Below are 22863 nucleotides of genomic sequence, written 5' to 3' on the forward strand. Positions count from 1 at the left end.
GAATTCTAGACTAGCACATAATGCATTGATGTCCTCTCGTAATATATCCAAGATATCAAGTTTGGCAAGCCTTTCATTGATGAATTTTAACAAGTCAACATCCATATCAGTAAACCTCCCCACTCGCCACACGCGCCCTCTTACTAGGGGATGGTTTGGTTCCATCGTTGATACCTATTGGCCAACCTGGTTTTGGTTTGTTTTGTTGATTGGGTTGGTTGTCCTTAACAATGCTTGAATCCTCCGAAACCAGCGACATGTTTCTTTGAGTTCGTAAGTATCTCTCGTCAATGAATCGTTCAAGCTCTTCAATGAATTCTGAATCATCCAGCGTGTTTACAGGCAGAGTTAAACACACAACCAAAATGTTCAGCCGCAACTGAAAACCGCTGGTTGAAAGTGGTGTGACGATGAGAGGGCTCACTCTGGCCAAAATCTGTTAAAAATAAATGTTAAACATTATTATTGCACACACAGAGTCCATGTGACTTGTTACGCAAATGTTTACTCCTGAACTTATTTAGGCCTGCCCTTGCCAAAGGGGTTGCATAGTTATTGACTAAAGACATTTCAGCTTTCCATTTTTAATCAATTTGTTTGGTTAGTGCAGGGATTTTCAAACTTTTCTTGCCCAGGGACCCCTCCCAGGCAAACCAGCGACTCGGGGATCTTCCATCATATGTTAGCAAGAAAAACACCATTTTGAAATTGTAACAGTAACTAATCCTCCTAAGGTCCAAAAACAGATATGTTTCAAGTCTGAACATGATCCTGTCAAAAAGAGGTTACATGGCAATTTGTGTCTTGAGGAATTGCTTATGCCAGGATTTAGGAAAATAAAGTAGTTTTTATTGACAGGAGCAATATAGTGAGAGTTCAAGTGTTGGTGCATTGAATTCCTTATTAAATGTATAAAAAAAATGTTTATACTCGATTGTTTTAAAGCTGCCTACACTATCAATCCTACAGTCTTAATATATTTCACCCTCTATTTTTCTTTTCCACCACCATAGACTTTGGACCTCTTAAACAAAAACATTCGTAAAGGAATAGTGAATTACTACGATGATCTGGATTTCAAAAACATCATGGACTTTGTTCAAAGAAAGGTAAGATTTCAGTTTGAAAAAAATAAATGGATATTATTTTTAAACTGTTTGCCAGGTTTTGTGTCTGCGATTCTTTGTGTTTTTCATTGCCATTGAACAAATGTAATTTGTGATTATTCACTTTGACATAATTGGAGGGGTTATGTCACAAAGGGAAAAGTGGTTCGTTGTAATTAGAAGGTTCCTACCGGGTGGGGGAGAGATGGATGCTGTCAATGCAGCATTGGAGTTCTCATTCTCACCCCTAACCTTGACAAAATCTGTTACAGAGAACCCATTTTCTCCAGCAATTCTGCTTTTCCATAAGTTGTTACACAGGAGGACTACTGATGATAGAAAGTAACCCGGGTACAGTGCTGTGAAAAAGTATTTGCCCCCCCATCTAATTTTCTTTTTTAAACTAAATGTTATCAGATCTTAACCAAAACCTAATATTAGATAAAGGGAACCTGAGTGAACAAATAACACAACAATTACATACTTACTTCATAAACAAAGTTAGGCAACACCCAATGCCCCTGTGTGTGAAAGTAATTGCCCCCTTACACTCAATAACTGGTTGTGCCATCTTTAGCTGCAATGACTGCAACCAAATGGTTCCTGTAGTTGTTGATCCGTCTCTCACGTCGCTCGCTGTGGAGGAATTTTGGCCCACTCTTGCATGCAGAACTGCATTAACTCAGCCACATTTGTGAGTATTCAAGCGTGTACTGCTCGTTTCAAGTCCTGCCACAACATCAACTGGGATTAGGTCTGGACTTCAAATGTGTTGCTTTTTAGCTATTTGTGTAGACATTTATGTAGACGTTTTGCTCATTGTCTTGCTGCATGACCCAGCTGACTCAACTCACAGACAGATGGCCTGACATTCTCCTGTAGAATTCTCTGATACAGAGCAGAATTCATGGTTCCTTCTATTAAGGCAATGCGTCCAGGTCCTGAGGCAGCAAATCATTCCCAAACCATCACACTACCACAACTATGCTTGATTGTTGGTATGAGGTTCTTACTGTGGAATGCAGTTTGGCTTTCTCCATGCATAAATGGGACCCATGTCATCCAAAAAGTAATACTTTTGACTCATCTTTCCATAGAACATTCTTCCAAGAGTCTTGATGATCATCAAGTTGCTTCCAGGTGCTTTTTGGTCTAACTTGAATGAGATCGACTGATCAAGAACTACAGGAAGTGTTTGGTTGCTGTCATTGCAGCTAAAGGTGGCACAACCAGTTATTGACTGTAAGGGGGCAATTACTTTTTCACACAAATTGGGTGTTGCATAACTTTTTGTTAATTAAAAAATATATATATTTGTAAAATCAGGTTCTCTGTATTTAATATTAGGTTTTGGTTGAAGATCTTACAACATTCAGTATCAGAAATATGCAAAAATAGAGAAAATCAGCAAGGTGGCACATACTTTTTCACAACACTGTATATGCCAAACAAGTATTGTGCTTTATTTCAAGCATTTATACTCACCACAAGCAACACAAAGCTGTTTGTAGAATGGAAAATGTTTCAAGAAATAACTACTTGTAAATTGGGACTCTAAATGTTGGAGGACAGCTTTGTCTGTCTCCCATAATAGAACGTCAATGTGTCATACCGTCTCCATTCTCTCCAACTGTGTGATGTGTTTTGACATTATCCTAAAGCAGGTCGAACAGGAGCTTTGAAAATCCCCACTGAGGGAGATAGTTGTGGTAGTTTGGGCTTGTTGATAGAAGGAAGTAGATCAATACAACTGCATCAAGTGAGTGCTGCTGTCCCCTTTTTTAAAAACTTTTTCTAAACTCACTATTGAATCCAACTTGTAAGTCGCTCTGGATAAGAGCGTCTGCTAAATGACTTAAATGTAAATGTAAATATGATTTTGTGTGTAACCACAACTGTGTGCTGTAGCTCTTAACTAGTATTAGACCTAGCCTAAGGTACTTTGACAGGGTTTTCATAGATACTATTTTTCTTAAGTGCTACCTTATGGTCAGATGTTGAACTGCATCAGATTAGACTGTATTTTTAAAAGGAAGTAGGTGTAGTTCTGTTTGCTTTTAACTCTGAGGCGTTTCGCCAGCCAAGTTGAAGACTGGCTCTCGAAGTGGTCACTCAGATGGAAGTAGGTTCTATAGGGGGAAATGTACGTTATGTATTGTGCTTTATTTGTGTACCATAGGATGTCTTTCATGATGGTTTTAGTGGCGTCAGAGGCACAGCTTTTTAGGAATACGTGACATTCTGCCACTCGATTGAGACATCCATCGTTAAATGTATTCGTATAAAAACGTTCACTTCATGCGAATATGAAAGGTGCACGTTTTACCAGCTACATGCAATATATTTGTGAATGTTCATTGCCTGTCTTTACGCTTTTTAAGCAAAGGTCTCTGCTATTGCAAGTCATTACATATGTATTTATTAAGGACTATAATTATAGCAGGATATTTTAATAGCACTCAAATGGATGCACACATCTCAAGCCTCTGATTTCTGGCTTGTATATTTGGCTTCTAGGTTTTGTGTGTTTTAAAACTGACATTTAACACAGGCCAGTATTTGTTTAATGATCTCTAGAGTAGGCCTAGTATTGCTTTGGCTTGGGTTAGTTCTTACTCTGATGAAAATCTGAACTGGACTACTTGGTCTCTGTGGTGAACCATGGATTGGTACAAAGTGCTTGTATGAGCTGCTGGAGGAAAGGTTACTTGCTAATCTCCCTAAGCACACACAAGATCTCTCTCCCACATGTTCTTGTAACTCAATAATGTCAGTGCCACTACAACTCATTAGTTATATACTGAACAAAAATATAAACCCAACATGTAAAGTGTTGGTCCCATGTTTCATGAGCTGAAATAAAAGATCCCAGAAATGTTCCATCCGCACAAAAAGCTTATTTCTCTCAAATTTTGGGCAGAAATGTGTTTACATCCCGGTTAGTGAGCATTTGTACTTTGCCAAGATAAGCCACCCACCTGAAAAGGTGTGGTATATCAAGAAGCTGATTAAACCTCATGATCATTACACAGGTGCACCTTGTGCTGGGTACAATAAAAGGCCACTCTAAAATGTGCAGTTTTGTCACACAACACAATGCCACCGATGTGTCAAATTTTGAGGGAGTGTGCAATTCACATGCTGACTACAGGAATGACCAGCAGAGCTGTTGTCAGATAATTTTATGTTAATTTCTCTACCATAAGCCACCTCCAACGTTGTTTTAGAGAATTTGTCAGTATGTCCAACCGGCCTCACAACCGCAGACCACGTGTAACCACGCCAGCCCAGGACCTCAACATCTGGCTTCTTCACCTGCGGGATCGTCTGAGACCAGACACCCAGACTGCTGAAGAAACAGAGGAGTATTTCTGTATTTAATGAAACCCTTTTGTGGGGAAAAACATATTCTGATTGGCTGGGCCTGGCTCCCCAGTGGGTGGGCCTATGCCCACCCATGGCTGTGCCCCTGCCCAGTCGTGAAATCCATAGATTAGGGCCTAATGAATTTATTTAAATTGACTGATTTCCATAAATGAACTGTAACTCAGTAAAATCTTTGAAATTGTTGCGTTTTTTATATTTTTGTTCAGTGTATATATCATCACATCCATGTTTTGTGAGTTTTCTTCAGGAATACATTTGTTAATGGGTAAAGATACCTGATTTTCCTAAAATATTGACTTACAATCTAGATTTTTTTTACCTAGTCACCGAAGGTGGAAATTGCATGTAACTGCCAAAATACTGTTTCCTTTACTTTGGCAGTTACCTGTACCTGTATTTTAAATAATTGTGTTAATTTTGATCCCTTTACTGAAACTTTACAGGATTCTAAATTACGAAATTATATTGTACAACCATAATGCTATAGCTCCTGAAATAGTGTACTTAAAACTTTCAGAGAATCCTATCCAGGTAATTGGGGTAATTACTAGCAATGGCTCTAGGCATTTTAAGAGCCTTTTCAGATCTTTGCTTTGAAGACAAAGCAGATTCACAGTGTATAGCTCAGCTCCTTTGAATTATAGTCTTGCAAAATACTTCCTTTATACCTAAATTGTGTTTTATGCTAATACAAAAGCTCAACATGTAAACAACATTGCTGTACCAGACCAGAAGAGTTAGAAAATGTATTTGAAGCTCAAACGATCCACAATTTTAAAAACTTGTTCATAAACCCTTTATAAGGCCTTCATAGTCTATGCTTCACAAAGCATGTAAGCAAATGGCTTGCTAGAGGTTGACAAAGGGGTTATGCCACATTGTGTGCCTGATTTAAGGACCTGTTAAAATGCTTGTATAGGATGAATTGCTTAAAACAATGTGTATCTCTGTAGGCATAAAGGGTTTATGATAGCTTAAGTAAGCCTTTAAAGTTGTGTTTTTTAAAGAGGAACCAAGGTTTTTCATAATGCTGAATACCATTCTAGAACTGTTTTTGATTTATTAATACAGCTATGTTTGTCTGTCTGCTTTGTCGCTGTCTGTTCTTTACAGTTCAAGTGTTGTGGAGGGCAGGAGTACAAAGACTGGGAAGTGAACATGTACCATAACTGTACAGCTCCTGGACCACTGGCATGTGGAGTCCCTTACACCTGCTGCCTCGAAAACAAGGTATGTGCTGCTCTTCCATTGAGAGCTCATGATGCAAATTAGAATATAATAGATCTTTATTTAAATCAATTTGAACACAAATTGTTTGGTGTCACAGTACCCAACCCAACACCCCACACACATGACAGTCTGGGAGCAGCACAGGGTCAGCTCAGCAGAGCAGGGACCCTGAAGCAGTTTCTTTCAAAATGGCAGTAGGTAGCATATGGGATAATGATGCCAGCAACCCTATGGCTGCAGTTCACTCCAGTCTGCTTTTACGTGGCAGCCCTGTGATTCAAACCGACAACCTTCCTCTTATTGGTCCGAGACTCTAACCTTGAGGCTACCATTGTCTCCAAATGTCACTTTGTCTTTTTCTTAGTGTCTTTGTATTAAACAAATCTCGGGTTGGGAAGATCACACATTCAAATTTTTGTCTGGCAAGAAACATGGAAATGTACAACCAATTCTGGTTATTTGAACTCGTAATTGAACTGTTTAGCATTGTGGTGTTTCAGCAGAGAATGTTTGATTAGAGACCACATCCATGACAACACTTCATGTCCCCTAACACATTTTCATACTTGTTGAAAACTATTAATCAGTACAGCTCAGATTTGTTGATCTCTAGATGCCTCCTATGCCATATTTGTTCCCCTCCGTGTTGTTCTGATCTCTAAATACAACAGTAGGGTTGTTCTTGAATTACGGTCGCATTTGGGCATCGCATTATGGGGGAAATGAACAAAACATTGTTTTTCTTCCCATTCTAAATCAATTAATATGGTAACTGAATTACTTTAAAAAAAATAGTTTTTGATAACAAATTATATAACATTGTTACACCAGTAGGAGTAGAAACACCAATAACATAGGTAATTGAGGATTTTCCAAAATGGAGGCCACAGATGCTCATATCTAAGGTCGTTAACCCTTTAAAAATCCATTGATTAGTCATTTTGCTCACAATGTAATGTCATTTCATTTAAATTGAGTAACACCAATTACACTTTTTATATAGACACACCAAATTTTCAATGGAATCCTCAAATGTATGACATACTGAAAGATTGTGATTAACTCATAGTTGTCTTTAATATAGACCCCTCCCCTGCAAAGTTTGCCACTGGAGGGAATGCTCAAGGTCCTTGTACAGTGCCTTCAGAAAGTATTAACACCCCTTGACTTTTTCCAAATTTTGATGTTACAGCCTGAATTTGAAATGGATTACATATAGATTTGTCACTGGCCTACACACAATTCCCCATAATGTCAAAATTGAATTATGTTTTTAGAAATGTTTACAAATCAATGTAAAATTATTAGCTGAAATGTCTTGAGTCAATAATTATTCAACCTCTTATGGCAAGCCTAAATAAGTTCAGAAGTAAAAATGTTCTTAAGTCAAATAATAAGTTGCATGGTGTTTAACATGATTTAAAAAAAAATGACTGCTTCATATCTGTGCTCCACACTAACACTATGACTATGATTGTTTTTGAAAGAAAAGCTTATTTTTTTTCTCCATTTAAAATAACATCAAATTGATCCGAAATACAGTGTAGACATTGTTAATGTTGTAAATGACTATGGTAACTGGAAACGTCTGATTTTTAATGGAATATCTACATAGGTGTACAGAGGCCTATTATCAGCAACCATCACTCCTGTGTTTCAATGGCACGTTGTGTTAGCTAATCCAAGTTTATAATTTTAAAAGGATAATTGATCATTAGAAAATCCTTTTGCAATTATGCTAGCACAGCTGAAAACTGTTGTGCTGATTTAAAGAAGCAATAATACTGGCCTTCTTTAGACTACTTGAGTATCTGGAGCATCAGCATTTGTGGGTTCGATTACAGGCTCAAAATGTCCAGAAACAAAGAACATTCTTCTGAAACTTGTCAGTCTATTCTTGTTCTGAGAAATGAAGGCTATTCCATGCGACAAATTGCCAAGAAACTGAAGATCTTGTACAACGCTGTGTACTACTCCCTTCACAGAACAGCGCAAACTGGCTCTAATCAGAATAGAAAGAGGAGTGGGAGGCCCCGGTGCACAACTGAGCAAGAGGACAAGTACATTAGTGTCTAGTTTGAGAAACAGACGCCTCACAAGTCCTCAACTGGCCGCTTCATTAAATAGTACCCGCAAAACACCAGTCTCAACGTCAACAGTGAAGAGGCGACTCCGGGATGCTCTTCCGGGATGCTGTAGCGTGCCCGGGGAAGTCAGATCAGGTGTCCACAGCTGCAGTCGGAATAGCAGCACAGGATCATCAGCTCAAACAGGTGGACTTGGGACAGGAACGGCAAGGAATCATCAGCTCAGGTTTTATTCAGGCAAGGTCCTAGGGCTCCAGCCCTCCGGGAGGGGAGAAAGAGACCCCATGCTTTGTGAGTTCTTTCTGTGAATGTGAGCCTTTACCATCCCCTCTCTCTGAGAGCACAGCTGGTCAGACAGGATGTCACTCAGCAGAACTGGCAACCACTTTGTGTTCTTAAAAAGTACAAAGATAACATCCTCCCAGGCAGCTGGGGATGGGGTCTCGTGCTGCCATGCCACTGTAGGAGGATCTGGCTCTGAATCCTAATATGCTATCCTGATTTTAAATGGCAAGGTAAAAAAGACTCTTGGTCTATTTATTAATCTTATTATGGGCATGCAAACCTTTAGTCTGTCGTCTCAAAGATTACGTTTTAACCTGATTGGTAAAAATAGCAAGTCAAAATGAGAGATTTTCAAGCTCATGATTTTCAACATATAGTTGCTGGGATTTGAGATATAGAAGCAGATAACCTTCAGGAATCCCCATGGCTGAATGTATTAGCTTATCTCTAAACTCCAGATATTGACACCTCACAAGGCTTCATATCAAAGGGTGAAACAAAAAAAAATGCATTGTTTGTTCCCAAGTAATATTCCAGTCTCTGAAGTGAATAAAAAGCTGGAACAGTCTGGAACATGTCTGTCTTAGATCTTTTTGTTTATAACCATTTAGGTCTATTGACATTTAAAGTGCCTCTACTCTGCAACTTTCCTGAGGTTCCAGTTTTTTTTAATGCATGTCAAAATGCCCATGGTCTTGCGGCCATATCACATGTTCTCCCCTATGGTAACTGTCATTATTGAACAAAAAGATTGAAAGACTTCTCATTTTGTTTTCTGAACATGCACAGTTGCTCAGTGCTCAGGGATATTTATGTCAAAGTACACTGAATAATGTATACCTTCTATCATTCAAGTGGAATTAATTCAGGTAAAATAGAATGGACAACTTCTTACAGCATCATTTTGTCTATGAAAAGAGAGTTAGGTGTCTGTTTGGTTTAAAAGTTGTAGAGCTTTTTACCAGTTTTCCACAAGGTACTCCATCTCTGCTGTGAACCACCCAAGCTGAAGCGAGTAGATTTCCCTGGTGTGGGTCATTCATGTTGTGTGTTTTCCCTCAGTTATCACTGTCTACTGTTTGCTCCTTAATAAGTAATGCGCATCCTGGGGGGCAAAGCTAGGATTTTAGCAATGTTTGTCAACTTGTTCCAATAAGACTTGGAGCATTTGGTCACATTACTTAGTAATATTTTCATTGAAGTCTTAGCTAATATTTAACATTTTAACATATTTATTGGTTGCTCTTTTGAACATGATCTTAGGCTGGATATTAGCCTACATATCCATTCCCTAATGTTAGGACTGATTGATCTCTCTCACTCTCACTCATCACAATCACTAGCCAAGGGCCACTTCTAAAATAGTTCAACTAGACCAGGGGTGTCCAACCTTTTTGACATGAGATCTAATATTTCCACTACCAGTTTAGAAGATACCAATCACAGGGTTCCCACGTATATACATTTGATTAACTTTTTCACAACTTTTCATGCCTACAGAAATACATGTACTTTCAAAACAAGCTATTTGATTTTCTATTGTAGAAAAGCAGGTGGACATTGTAGAGAAGATTCCTCATTACGATTAATTATTTGAATAATCCTCAAGGGATGTATCCTAACTTCAAATATGCTTGTGTAACTTGTTAGTAATGTGCTCAAATCTGTTATCACTTTTACTTTGTATTATGTTCTTCCTTTTCAGCCTAGTGAAGTTACCAACACACTATGTGGATATAAGGTCCTTGACAAAGAGGTAAGACTATCTGAACAAAATCTTGTCTCAGTGTCTCTCACGGTCTCAATTTCTAAATGTGAAAGTCTAAATGGGAAATTGATGTTTACTGATGTCATACAGAAGGACAGTGCATTCATTTTCTCATTCATATTTTATTTGTTATCACATACAGTGGGGAGAACAAGTATTTGATACACTGCCGATTTTGCAGGTTTTCCTACTTACAAAGCATGTAGAGGTCTGTAATTTTTTATCATAGGTACACTTCAACTGTGAGAGACGGAATCTAAAACAAAAATCCAGAAAATCACATTGTATGATTTTTAAGTAATTAATTTGCATTTTATTGCATGACATAAGTATTCGATACATCAGAAAAGCAGAACTTAATATTTGGTACAGAAACCTTTGTTTGCAATTACAGAGATCATACGTTTCCTGTAGTTCTTGACCAGGTTTGCACACAATGCAGCAGGGATTTTGGCCCACTCCTCCATACAGACCTTCTCCAGATCCTTCAGGTTTCGGGGCTGTCGCTGGGCAATACGGACTTTCAGCTCCCTCCAAAGATTTTCTATTGGGTTCATGTCTGGAGACTGGCTAGGCCACTCCAGGACCTTGAGATGCTTCTTACGGAGCCACTCCTTAGTTGCCCTGGCTGTGTGTTTCGGGTCGTTGTCATGCTGGAAGACCCAGCCACGACCCATCTTCAATGCTCTTACTGAGGGAAGGAGGTTGTTGGCCAAGATCTCGCGATACATGACCCCATCCATCCTCCCCTCAATACGGTGCAGTCGTCCTGTCCCCTTTGCAGAAAAGCATCCCCAAAGAATGATGTTTCCACCTCCATGCTTCACGGTTGGGATGGTGTTCTTGGGGTTGTACTCATCCTTCTTCTTCCTCCAAACACGGCGAGTGGAGTTTAGACCAAAAAGCTCTATTTTTGTCTCATCAGACCACATGACCTTCTCCCATTCCTCCTCTGGATCATCCAGATGGTCATTGGCAAACTTCAGACGGGCCTGGACATGCACTGGCTTGAGCAGGGGGACCTTGCGTGCGCTGCAGGATTTTAATCCATGACGGTGTTGTGTGTTACTAATGGTTTTCTCTGAGACTGTTGTCCCAGCTCTCTTCAGGTCATTGACCAGGTCCAGCCGTGTAGTTCTGGGCTGATCCCTCACCTTCCTCATGATCATTGATGCCTCACGAGGTGAGATCTTGCATGGAGCCCCAGACCGAGGGTGATTGACCGTCATCTTGAACTTCTTCCATTTTCTAATAATTGCGCCAACAGTTGTTGCCTTCTAACCAAGCTGCGTGCCTATTGTCCTGTAGCCCATCCCAGCCTTGTGCAGGTCTACAATTTTATCCCTGATGTCCTTACACAGCTCTCTGGTCTTGGCCATTGTGGAGAGGTTGGAGTCTGTTTGATTGAGTGTGTGGACAGGTGTCTTTTATACAGGTAACGAGTTCAAACAGGTGCAGTTAATACAGGTAATGAGTGGAGAACAGGAGGGCTTCTTAAAGAAAAACTAACAGGTCTGTGAGAGCCGGAATTCTTACTGGTTGGTAGGTGATCAAATACTTATGTCATGCAATAAAATGCAAATTAATTACTTAAAAATCATACAATGTCATTTTCTGGAGTTTTATTTTAGATTCCGTCTCTCACAGTTGAAGTGTACCTATGATAAAAATTACAGACCTCTACATGCTTTGTAAGTAGGAAAACCTGCAAAATCGGCAGTGTATCAAATACTTGTTCTCCCCACTGTATGTATGAAAGATCGTATCAAACACGTCAGTCATACAGATTTGCACAAAGGCCTGCCATTTTAAATGTATATCCCTCCTGCTTAGAGGCTGGACTTGCAGAACGTCATCTACATCAGAGGTTGTACTGATGCTGTCTTCATCTGGTTCATGGATAACTATAAGATAATGGCTGGCTTGCTGCTTGGCATCTTATTCCCCCAGGTAAGAGTTAACCACCATGCCATTTCAGACTGACATCTGATGTCCACCAACAATACACAAGTAATGATTCACACAGAAATGTTATGGGCACAGCTCTTTGGTTAATGGCTGTTGCAGGAGGCAGGTACTGGTTTCCACATAATGGTTTAAAAAAAGCTTTTCGGGGGGGGGGGGGGGGGAGTAGAAATTATGCAGTGAAAGATAGAAAATATGCTGTTATATTGTGAGCTCTTTCCTTTTTTTCTTCATGAAATCCCTTTTTTTTAATGTAGCTTCTATAATGGTCTCATATCTTAGCTAGAGAGGGTGATGCAGCTTCCCAGTCACAGCTTGCAGTGAAGCCCCTACAAATGTTTGCTTATCACTTTATAGTTTGTGGTGGCATATTTCTGCATTACCAAATGAGGAGAGTTACAAACTTCACACACCAGTCAGAGTTATACTTAAACTACATCTTTAATAAGAGCTTTGCAATAGCATTTGACTTTCAACAATTCACTATTTCTAATGAACCGTTGAGAGTACCAACAGAAAAGTACAAAAATCTTTTATAGTCAAGATACACCCCTCTCAACCTACATGACGAACCACAGATCTTAGGAACAGTTCACAAAGGTTAAGATTTGAATGAAAGATATCTATAAAACATAGCAGACAGTTACTGCTGTGTCAACAGTTTTCATTTTAAAGACCAGTGTCTGGCGCTCTTACTCCAAAAGGGAACGGTCTCTCCCTGGTACGGCATAGAACAGAACCATTAGCTCATGTTCTCTGGAATGCTCTTTAGGTTTTATCACCCAAAGACATCGTAAATCTCTTCTGTCAGTGTTATCTCATAGAGGCCCATCCTCAGTAGAACACACACACACAATAGTTAACAGAATATTCTATTCTGTCGAATAAAACAACCATTATAATGCAATACAAGCATTATAACATAATCTTGCAATTTTCCACGACAAATTTCTGCCTCTCAGAACTATTTATTGATTGGCACATTGGACACTTTCCATTGGTTTCAAATTCCATGTCCATCTTATCAAGCACAGTGGGAAAACAGGACAAATATGCAACCTTGAATTTACACCTTCAAATTCTGTGAGTAGTTTCTCAGATCTTATGAGCTTTTTGGAGATATTTGGCACAAATTAATGTTTAATCGTCACCACAATATGTCAACTGGAACTGTAATCCACTATCAATCTGCAGTAGAAAAATCTAAATAAATTTTTCGGGTATGAGTAATGTTATTGTAAATTGCATTACTGTGAGCCAAGTCCCCATCTGCTGCCTAACTACTCTTATCTTTTAGAAGGGTTTATGTTGTTTATATGCAACACAAACCTACAGGTACACGAGCACAATGAAAAGTCTAGGCCCATGTTCCCATGAATGGGGTCTCCACAAACGCGGAAAACATTGCCCTTAAAAGGTGCATAGCCGACCAAAGAGCGATCAGATTGAATCCTGGACCTACAGTACCAGTCAAAAGTTTGGACACACCTACTCATTCCAGGGTTTTTCTTTATTTTTAGTATTTTCTACAAAACTATGAAATTACACATATGGAATCATGTAGTAACCAAAGAAATTGTTAAACAAATCAAAATATATATTTGAGATTCTGTTAAGTCGCCACCCTTTGCCTTGATGACAGCTTTGCACACTCTTGGCATTCTCTCAACCAGCTTCATGCGGTAGTCACCTGGAATGCATTTCAATTAACAGATGTGCCTTGTTAATTTGTGGAATTTCTTTCCTTCTTAATGTGTTTGAGCCAATCAGTTGTGTTGTGGCAAGGTAGGAGTGGTATACAGATAATATCCCTATTTGGTAAAACACAAAGTCCATATATGGCAAGAACAGATTAAATAAGCAAAGAGAAAGGACAGTCCATCATTACTTTAAGACATGAAGGTCAGTCAATCCGGAACATTTCAAGAACTTTGAAAGTTTCTTCAAGTGCAGTCGCAAAAACTATCAAGCGCTGTGATGAAACTGGCTCTCATGACGACCGCCACAGAAAAGGAAGACCCAGAGTTACCTCTGTTGCACAAGATAAGTTCATTAGTCACCAGCCTCAGAAATTGCAGCCCAAATAAAAGCTTCAGAGTTCAAGTAACAGACATATCTCAACATCAACTGTTCAGAGGAGACTGCGCGAATCAGGCCTTCATGGTTGGTCAAATTGCTGCAAAGAAACCACTACTGAAGGACACCAATAAGAAAAAGAGACATGCTTGTGCCAAGAAACACGAGCAATGGACATTAGACCGGTGGAAATCTGTCCTTTGGTCTTATGAGTCCAAATTTGAGATTTTTGGTTCCAACCGCCGTGTCTTTGTGAGACGCAGAGTAGGTGTATGGATGTCCGCATGTGTGGTTCCCACCGTGAAGTATGGAGGAGGTGGTGTATAAATAAATGGTGTGGGGGTGCTTTGATGGTGTCAGTGATTTATTTAGAATTCAAGGCACACTTAACCAACATGGCTACCACAGCATTCTGCCATCCCATCTGGTTTGCGCTTAGTGGGACTAAATACGTTCTTCAACAGGACAATGACCCAACACTACTGTGGTGGTCACAAAATTTTGTCAGTTGGTGATTGTCAAGCAAATAAGTCTCACGGTAATTGACCATTAGTTAACAAACACATTTAGCATCTCCTGGCTTCCACACATAGTCTACAAGCCATTTTAAAAAGTATAATAAAGCCATGTAATATAGCCTACACCTTCACAATAAATCCATTTATTTATTTTAGACAGGTCTAAAGAAGCATGATATGAAGAAAATGTAGTCTATTTCAGAAGAAAAGAATTGCATACTCTGAGTTGTCCTTATGTTAGGTCCTGGTGTGGCTATGCCAAATGGCTGTGGGCTACATTAGTTCATTTAGCAGACAAGATTAGATTTTTCCGTGGCATTATTTAAAATTATTTTATAGTATAAAGAATACAATTGAACCAAGCTGAATAAAATATAAATATTTTCTCAATGATTTGAGGGTGTGTGCGTGCACATGCGCCTATTCTGTGTTGAGTGGTTAACAAAGCAATAGGTACTTCTATATGCTTAATTGAAAGTTATTAATGTAACTTTAATTCTTTTACAAACGACGGGCTATATGTTTTGATTTTTTATGCATTGTAAGGCTGCATGATGAGACTGATTTGAAAAAAGTAACTTGAAAGGCATGAGCTCTGTTTAGTTTTTTTTTGCGCAGGCTGTACACACTCAAATAGTCTCTCATTCACAATTTGACAAGCGCTTGGTAATGCCTCGAATTTCATGGCGGCATCCCCTTTGTGGCCATAATGCAACCTAAGAGTAATGCGTTGTGCCCTTCTACCTGAGTGTGCTGCGCAATCCGAAGTGGGTCTTTCTCACAGGCTAAAAGTTAAGACCGACACATCGGGCACGCAACTGCGCGTGTCCTTATCCAATTCCGAGGTGCATGTTGAAGATATTGGATGAACTGTCCACATCTACTTTTCGTCAGCCAACAAGATGAGTCGGCCTAACGAACAGCAAAAGCACTTGCCTATGTCAATCTACTATCCCCCATCGTACAAAGTAAACTTATTCTGTGTGAGAAATATATATTCCAAACAGTTGTGGGATGCGATGGATCCTGAATTAATACAACCACATTGCATCAAAAACAAACAAAAAAATTATGCAATGTGGCTGACGCAACTTATCAGAACGTTTAGCTTAAAATGTTGATAAACTATTAGGCTATTTCTTCACATTATAAGTGCAGCAATGCGTACATGGTATTAGGCTATAAGTGTGAATGTTCCATTAGCGGGAAAACACCATTATCGAAAGTGACCGCAAATGCAATTATGCATGTAATGCTTTTCTTATAAAAGGTGCATTCTTATGGTAAATTATCTTCCCCAAACTTGAAACTCAGGCGCTGATTATATATGCCAGTTAGGCTCTACACCCCTTGTAAAGCAGATCAATGTGCTTAATTTTAATAAATTATTTGGCACACTTTAGTTGTGATACAAACCTTATTTAAACATATAGGCCTATGGGCTAGGCTACATGAGGTGTGCAACTATGATTCGAACAAGTCACAAAAATGCTGGGCATCATTCACAAGTGATAGGCTAATATTGTCAGACTATTCTTGATTTAATCTTTTCTTTACATATACTAAATAATATATGTGACATTGGTTTTTGATTTAGAATGGACCATTATCATGCACCTGTATCGAAACAACAGGGGCAGCGGGAAAAAATACATGTCATCTATGCATTTAAATAGCAAATGGAGGACGCTTTTCCTCGTGGTTTATTTTCATGCCAGCCAGATAGAATATACTCCTGTTGTAAATATAAGCAATGTGCTTAATATTAGGAAAGTTGAGAAATATATATAGTAGGCCTAGCCTATAGAAAGCTGATGGGATCCTCTCGGCCATCAATATGTTCTCTCCCGCAATTGCATAGCCAATAGAAATGTTGCACAACATGAGCTCAAGGGCTTTCATGAAGTGTTTGATTAGATTTTCGAATACATTTGCATTGATATCAGAGTGATTAGAGGGACAATAGAGTGCTGAGTACAAGGCAGTTAGTAAGTTTGGTAGGCTACTAATGACCAGCAGCAGCATCAGACCTTGGAGAAGCCTAATTACTGTGACTAAATGGTCATGTGTAATTTGAGTGATGGAAAAGCAGACAACGAGTGCTCAGCATATGTGGGAACTCCTCCAAGACTGTTGGAAAAGCATTCCAGGTGAAGCTGGTTGAGAGAATGCCAAGAGTGTGCAAAGCTGTCATCAAGGCAAAGGGTGGCTACTTTGAATAATCTAAAATCTAAAATATATTTTGATTTGTTTAACACTTTTTTTTGGTTACTACATGATTCCATGTGTGTTATTTCATAGTTTTGATGTTTTTACTATTATTCTACAATGTAGAAAAATAGTAAAAATAAAGAAAAAACCCTTGAATGAGTAGGTATGTCCAAACTTTTGACTGATACTGTATGTCGAGCGTGCGTATCTACCGCTGATTGAATTGAATCCCGGCCTAAGAATTTAAATGTCAATAGTAAACCCTACTACTGCATTTCCTTCCCATGTCAAGCGCAGTAACTGATTTTAATGAGTACTTACAGTGCCAGTCAAACGTTTGGACATACCTACTCATTCCAGGGTTTTTCTTTATTTTTACTATTTTCTACATTGTAGAATAATAGTGAAGACATCAAAGCTATGAAATAACACATATGGAATTATGATAAATAAATAAAAACCCTTGAATTAGTAGGTGTGTCCAAACTTTGGACTGGTACTGTAGATCCATTCAGAATATGAGTGTGTTTGGCATGCTTTATGGGCCTCCCAGTTATAAATTCTTCTCCACTGCAAAGATTAGGCATTTTGGTTTATGTGACACAACACCCCATTCGCACATTCCTTATGGAGACAGCACTTTGATTTATGTTGTTTACCTGGTTCTGCTATAGATGGGCCAAGACAGAGCAGTATTTGCACAGCAGTGAGTCTAGATTAGTGCATTACTTTACAGCTGAGAACTAATCATGAGGCCATTTTGGGGTAAGGGAGGTTGGAGGACATAAGCAAGAACCCTCTCAATAACGGACTTGGGCTGAACACATTGAGGAAATGTATTGTGTTGTCCATGTAGGTTCACTGTTGAAGCCTCTCTGTTGAAGTATGACCTTGATGAGTAAAGGAATTTAAAGGACTTTGTTGTTTGTAACGTCCATGCTCCTCTACCATAGCTGGGATTAATTAGGTACTATAAATCCGGAAAGTATATTTTTTTCCCTGCAGTTGGTGAAGGTGTTCCATAAAGGTCCCAGGAGCCTTGGTTCATTACATGCTCCATATAATTTCCTGTTAATTAGCTATGTTCAATTATAAACATTATTACCACTTGTATCTTATAGAAAATAAGTTATGCTTATAAGACTGAAAATTGTCTTTGAAATTTTGTAGACAGACTGTAGTCTACTGCAAAGGGCCAATGATGTCACATGTTAACTATGTGTCCAAATGCAATCTGTTCCTCTGAAAACAACGAATACAAATAACATAAGTTTATCTAGCAAGATTTTGAAGACTTTTCAAGACCCCTTTCAATCAAAAGATTGTATTCCAGGCTATTTTGACAGTCACGTCACACCACACAAAATTACCAAGTCAATAGATTTTTCTCCCATAATAGTTTGACAGACACACAGACGAATCACCTACCTTTCAATAATTTGTCCACCTCTTGACTACAGATTACATACCTTGCCAAATTAGATGTTTGACAATTATATATTCAGAAAGTAGGACTTTCCTTTTAATTATCTTCTCTTTGCTTTTATTCTTTATTTATTCTATATACACTGTGTACAAAACATGAGGAACACCTTCCTAATATTGAGTTGCACCCCCCTTTGCCCTCAGAACAGCCTCAATTCATCCGGGCATGGACTCTACAAGGTGTCGAAAGCGTTCCATAGGGATGCTCGCCCATGTTGACTCCAATGCTTCCGACAGTTGTGTCAAGATGGCTGGATGTGGCCTCCCGGGTGGCGCAGTGGTCTAGGGCACTGCATCGCAGCGCTAGCTGTGCCACCAGAGACTCTGGGCACGCGCCCAGGCTCTGTCGCAGCCGGCCGCGACCGGGAGGTCTGTGGGGCGACGCACAATTGGCCTAGCGTCGTCCGGGTTAGGGAGGGTTTGGCCGGTAGGGATATCCTTGTCTCATCGTGCACCAGAGACTCCAGTGGCGGGCTGGGCGCAGTGCGCGCTAACCAAGGTCGCCAGGTGCACGGTGTTTCCTCCGACACATTGGTGCGGCTGGCTTTCGGGTTGGATGCGCGCTGTGTTAAGAAGCAGTGCGGCTTGGTTGGGTTGTGTTTCGGAGGACGCATGGCTTTCGACCTTCGTCTCTCCCGAGCCCGTACGGGAGTTGTAGCGATGAGACAAGATAGTAATTACTAACAATTGGATACCACGAAATTGGGGAGAAAAAGAGGGTTAAAAAAATTAAAAATTAAAATAAAAATAAAAAAGATGGCTGGATGTCCTTTGGTTGGTGGACCATTCTTGATACACACGGGAAACTGTTGAGCATGAAAAACCCAGCAGCTTTGCAGTTCTTGACACAGTCAAACCGGTGTGCCTGGCACCTACTACTATACCCCGTTCAAAGGTACTTAAATATATATTTTTCTTGCCCATTCAACCTCTGAATGGCACATATACACAATCCAAGTCCCATTTGTCTCAAAGCTTAAAAATCCTTCTTCAACCTGTCTCCTCTGATTTGAAGTGGATTTAACAGGTGACCTCAATAAGGGATCATGGCTTTTACTTGGATTCACTTGGTCAGTCTGTCATGGAAAGAGCAGGTGTTCCTAATTTTTTATACACTCGATATACTGTTTGTGGTGCCCAATTTTTCCAATAATATGGAGCATTGGAGGGAACACAACTTGGAGGGTATTGACTTCGACAGATTTTGTGCTTTTGTGTTTCACAGTATGTGGCTGTAAAGTAGGACAAAAGGATTGTCTTCTGACTGGCATTTTTTATATATAATTTAGACCATTGTCTACTCCCTCTCTATTGATTTCTTGATCCCTCTGTATTGATCTCTCACCTGAAGCTATGTGAAGGCAAAAGTGAGTTGTAGAAAGGACATGGGTCATAAAGGTTCTCCCATGCGTTATTGATTTGAGGGTATTAATGCTTATTTGTTGTTTGGATTAATCATTCAATGTGTAATCTAGTTATTTGAAGAAACCTCCCACGTATCTTGTATAACTCCTGACTCTGTCTAACAAAATGAGGCCGACTTTCATTTGAAACAGGCCATCGAGACAAGGTAGAAGAAGTGGTCAGTAGTTCTTTGATTTGATTTGAGTCTTAGATTTATTTAGCCATCAATTCAGTGACTTTGGAGTAGACTGTTATGTCTGAGTTTCAGACCCCTCAGTCAACGAGTTATGATGTCACTTCATGATGTCACTTCATAGCTGACTTGACTTGCCGTCTACAGCACTTGAATACTTTTAACATGCCATATACCCACAAGGATACTTTTAACATGCCATATACCCACAAAGATACTTTTAACATGCCATATACCCACAAAGATACTTTTAACATTCCATATACCCACAAGGATACTTTTAACATGCCATATACCCACAAGGATACTTTTAACATGCCATATACCCACAATAATACTTTTTTAGAAAGTAATTGTTTCATGTATTCTTAACCAGAGATTTTTACCTCAAGATGATGCAGATGTACTGTATGGATTATTTCATGCTTTTTGGACATTGCTGCTTGACAAAAGTCAAATCAAATTCTCTGCAGTGTGATTTGCTACATCATTTTTTTTTTAGGGCTGTTGACGGTAAGAGCACATAGCTTGAGCTTTAGAATCAGCAAAAGCTATGGCTGCCTGTTCATAAATCATTGCAGTTCTTGTCTGTTTCAGGTTTGCACTGTTGGTTGAAAAGGCATGCTTCAGACTTTTTTTTTATGTTTTGGAAAAGTGTTTTATATCAAGGACAAAATGTAATGACGTGACATTATTTATTGAAAGCCCCCCCCCCCCAAAGAAAAAAGGCAGTGGTCAGTAATGGACTGCAGATACAAAGTGCCCCAATATATGCGATCTGCTTACAATACATTGAACTAGTGGCCACCAAGCCCATGGTTTAAGACCATACGTCCCATCCGTAACTCTGAATCTCCTTGTGTTTGCAGTTCTTCGGCGTGATCATTAGCTGGCTCTACATCACGCGGGTGGAGGATGCCATTGCTGAGTTTGGTCACTACCAGGATGGACTGCTGGACACCGTGGACAGGGGTGGCTTCAGGGCAACCAAGAAGCAGGGCAGAATGGCCAGATGTTGCATTTGCATGCCAGAGATTGACTGAGCGTGCCTCCTTTTTATCTAATAAGGCTAAAACACTGCTGTGCCTGTGTGAGCTCAGAGAGAGAATAGATCCATACACTGCCTGCCTCAGCCTTCCAACATACTGGAGCTATCAGCTCTGATTTTACAACGCTGTTTAGATGCTTTTTAATTGGTTTAATTCAGGGATTGTTGTTTTTTCAGGGGTTAAGTTATGAAGGTTTTAGTAGGATGGAAAGGTATGAAACGTGTATGGCCTTTTGTGAATAGCCTTTTTTCTTATTGGTGAAATTTAGTTTTTATTAATTCACAGCAAAAACATTGAATGCTTTTGAATTTTGATTTATGGAGATTGTAGCTCTAGACAGTCCTGTAAAGTATATTTTTAGGTTTTCAAAGGGATATATTTTCTATGGGGAAGTTTATGGAGGTTATCTTACCTTAATCCAATTGTTGATTTTCAGAATCATTGGCGATGTCATGGGTTCAACACATTAATGGTTTTGTTAGTACAAATGTTATTCAGTAAGTTTTTAGTCAGTCACTCAATGTGGCTTAATTTGAGGAGCTAGGAATACCAAAGTTGTTAATCATGTATAACATGCACATGGTCAGTTGCACACATTTTATTAGGATGTTGTACTGTGTAATGGTTTGAAATCTACATGTATGACTTTGCTCAGTCAGTGATATTTACCTCCAATATGTGAGTAGTGAGGGATCTGCTAGTAATGCTAGTGGCCCTCTCTCAAGCTGTGGTCAAGATGGACGAGTGCTTACGCTCTCATGATTACTCATACTCTTCCCAGAACAGCATTATGTGAATGGTCTTCCTGCCAATGACTGTTATCACTGTTAAAAGCATGTTATCGTATGGGATTGCATGCCTAGCTTTAACGGCTAACATACTTATTCCGACCAGAAGTTCCATCAGCAGCCTGTGTCCATGGCAATGGACTAAAGGAGGTTGTTCTCCTGAGACAGAACGATATTTAAATCCACCCACACAGAATAGAAAGTCAAACTTTAAAAAAATCTTATCTTAAACTCCTTTCAACTCAAAATACATCAAATTAATTAAAGTAAAATCTACTGGTTATTTATTGACCAACTTTTAAGGTGCTGTCTTTGTAAATCTTTTGGTCTTTCTTCTTTTTCAAAATGAAACTATTTGTACTTTTATGCTGTTCATTTTTTTTTAAATGTGTGTGAGCTCACTAATACTTTTGAACATTTTATATAGTGAGTGATCTGGTGAATGAATAAATCATGTTTGCAGTCATGTTATGCAGCCTTTGTAGTGGAGTTGCTCTTCCTGTCCTGCTGGTTTTTCTGTGCATGCAGAGGGTGTCCGGCTGTGACGATGTAAATATTTTACTCTTTCATGGAGCCTAGTTCACCCAAAATACCCCATTTGTGTAATTGTTGTTCTTCAGCTTTCTCTCTGTTCCATTAGTCATCATGAATATACTTTACGTTCTTCAACCTTTTCTAATACAAAACCCATATTAGTCTACTAGCCAACATGTTTTTTCCATGATGCCTTCGGTTTTCCTGAAGAGAAAATACTGACATTTTTCACCAGAGATCTATACAGTTGATGTCGCAAGTTTACATACACTTAGGTTGGAGTCTTTAAAACTCGTTTTTCAACCACTCCACAAATTTCTTGTTACAAATTATAGTTTTAGCAAGTCGGTTAGGACATCTACTTTGTGCATGATACAAGTAATTTTTACAACAATTGTTTACAGACAGATTATTTCACTTATAATTCACTGTATCACAATTCCAGTGGGTCAGAAGTTTACATACACTAAGTTGACTGTGAAATTAAACCGCTTGGAAAATTCCAGAAAATTATGTAATGGCTTTAGAAGCTTTTGATAGGCTAATTGACATAATTTAAGTCAATTGGAGGTGTACCTGTGGATGTATTTCAAGGCCTACCTTCAAAATCTTTTCTTGACATCATGGGAAAATTTCAATAAATCAGACCTCAGTAAAAAAAAAATGTAGACCTCCACAAGTCTGGTTCATCCTTGGGAGCAATTTCCAAACGCCTGAAGGTGCCACGTTCATCTGTACAAACAATACTACGCAAGTATAAACACCATGGGACCACGC

At 39.2% G+C, this 22863-nt stretch overlaps 1 protein-coding gene across 1 annotated transcript in view; it reads left to right on the plus strand.

Annotated features, from left to right (window-relative positions):
• The window catches only part of tspan15 (tetraspanin 15), a 50776-nt gene extending 28758 nt beyond the window's left edge, over positions 1–22018 (plus strand). The window contains exons 4-8 of the mRNA XM_071393797.1: positions 1014–1109; positions 5607–5723; positions 9801–9851; positions 11697–11813; positions 20585–22018. Coding sequence (XP_071249898.1) covers positions 1014–1109; positions 5607–5723; positions 9801–9851; positions 11697–11813; positions 20585–20758 — 555 coding nt within the window. The 3' untranslated portion in view covers positions 20759–22018. The remainder of the gene's footprint in view (positions 1–1013; positions 1110–5606; positions 5724–9800; positions 9852–11696; positions 11814–20584) is intronic.
• Positions 22019–22863: the final 845 nt, after the last annotated feature.

Source organism: Salvelinus alpinus, chromosome 3 (genome assembly GCF_045679555.1).
Source record: "Salvelinus alpinus chromosome 3, SLU_Salpinus.1, whole genome shotgun sequence".
Classification (NCBI taxonomy): domain Eukaryota; kingdom Metazoa; phylum Chordata; class Actinopteri; order Salmoniformes; family Salmonidae; genus Salvelinus; species Salvelinus alpinus.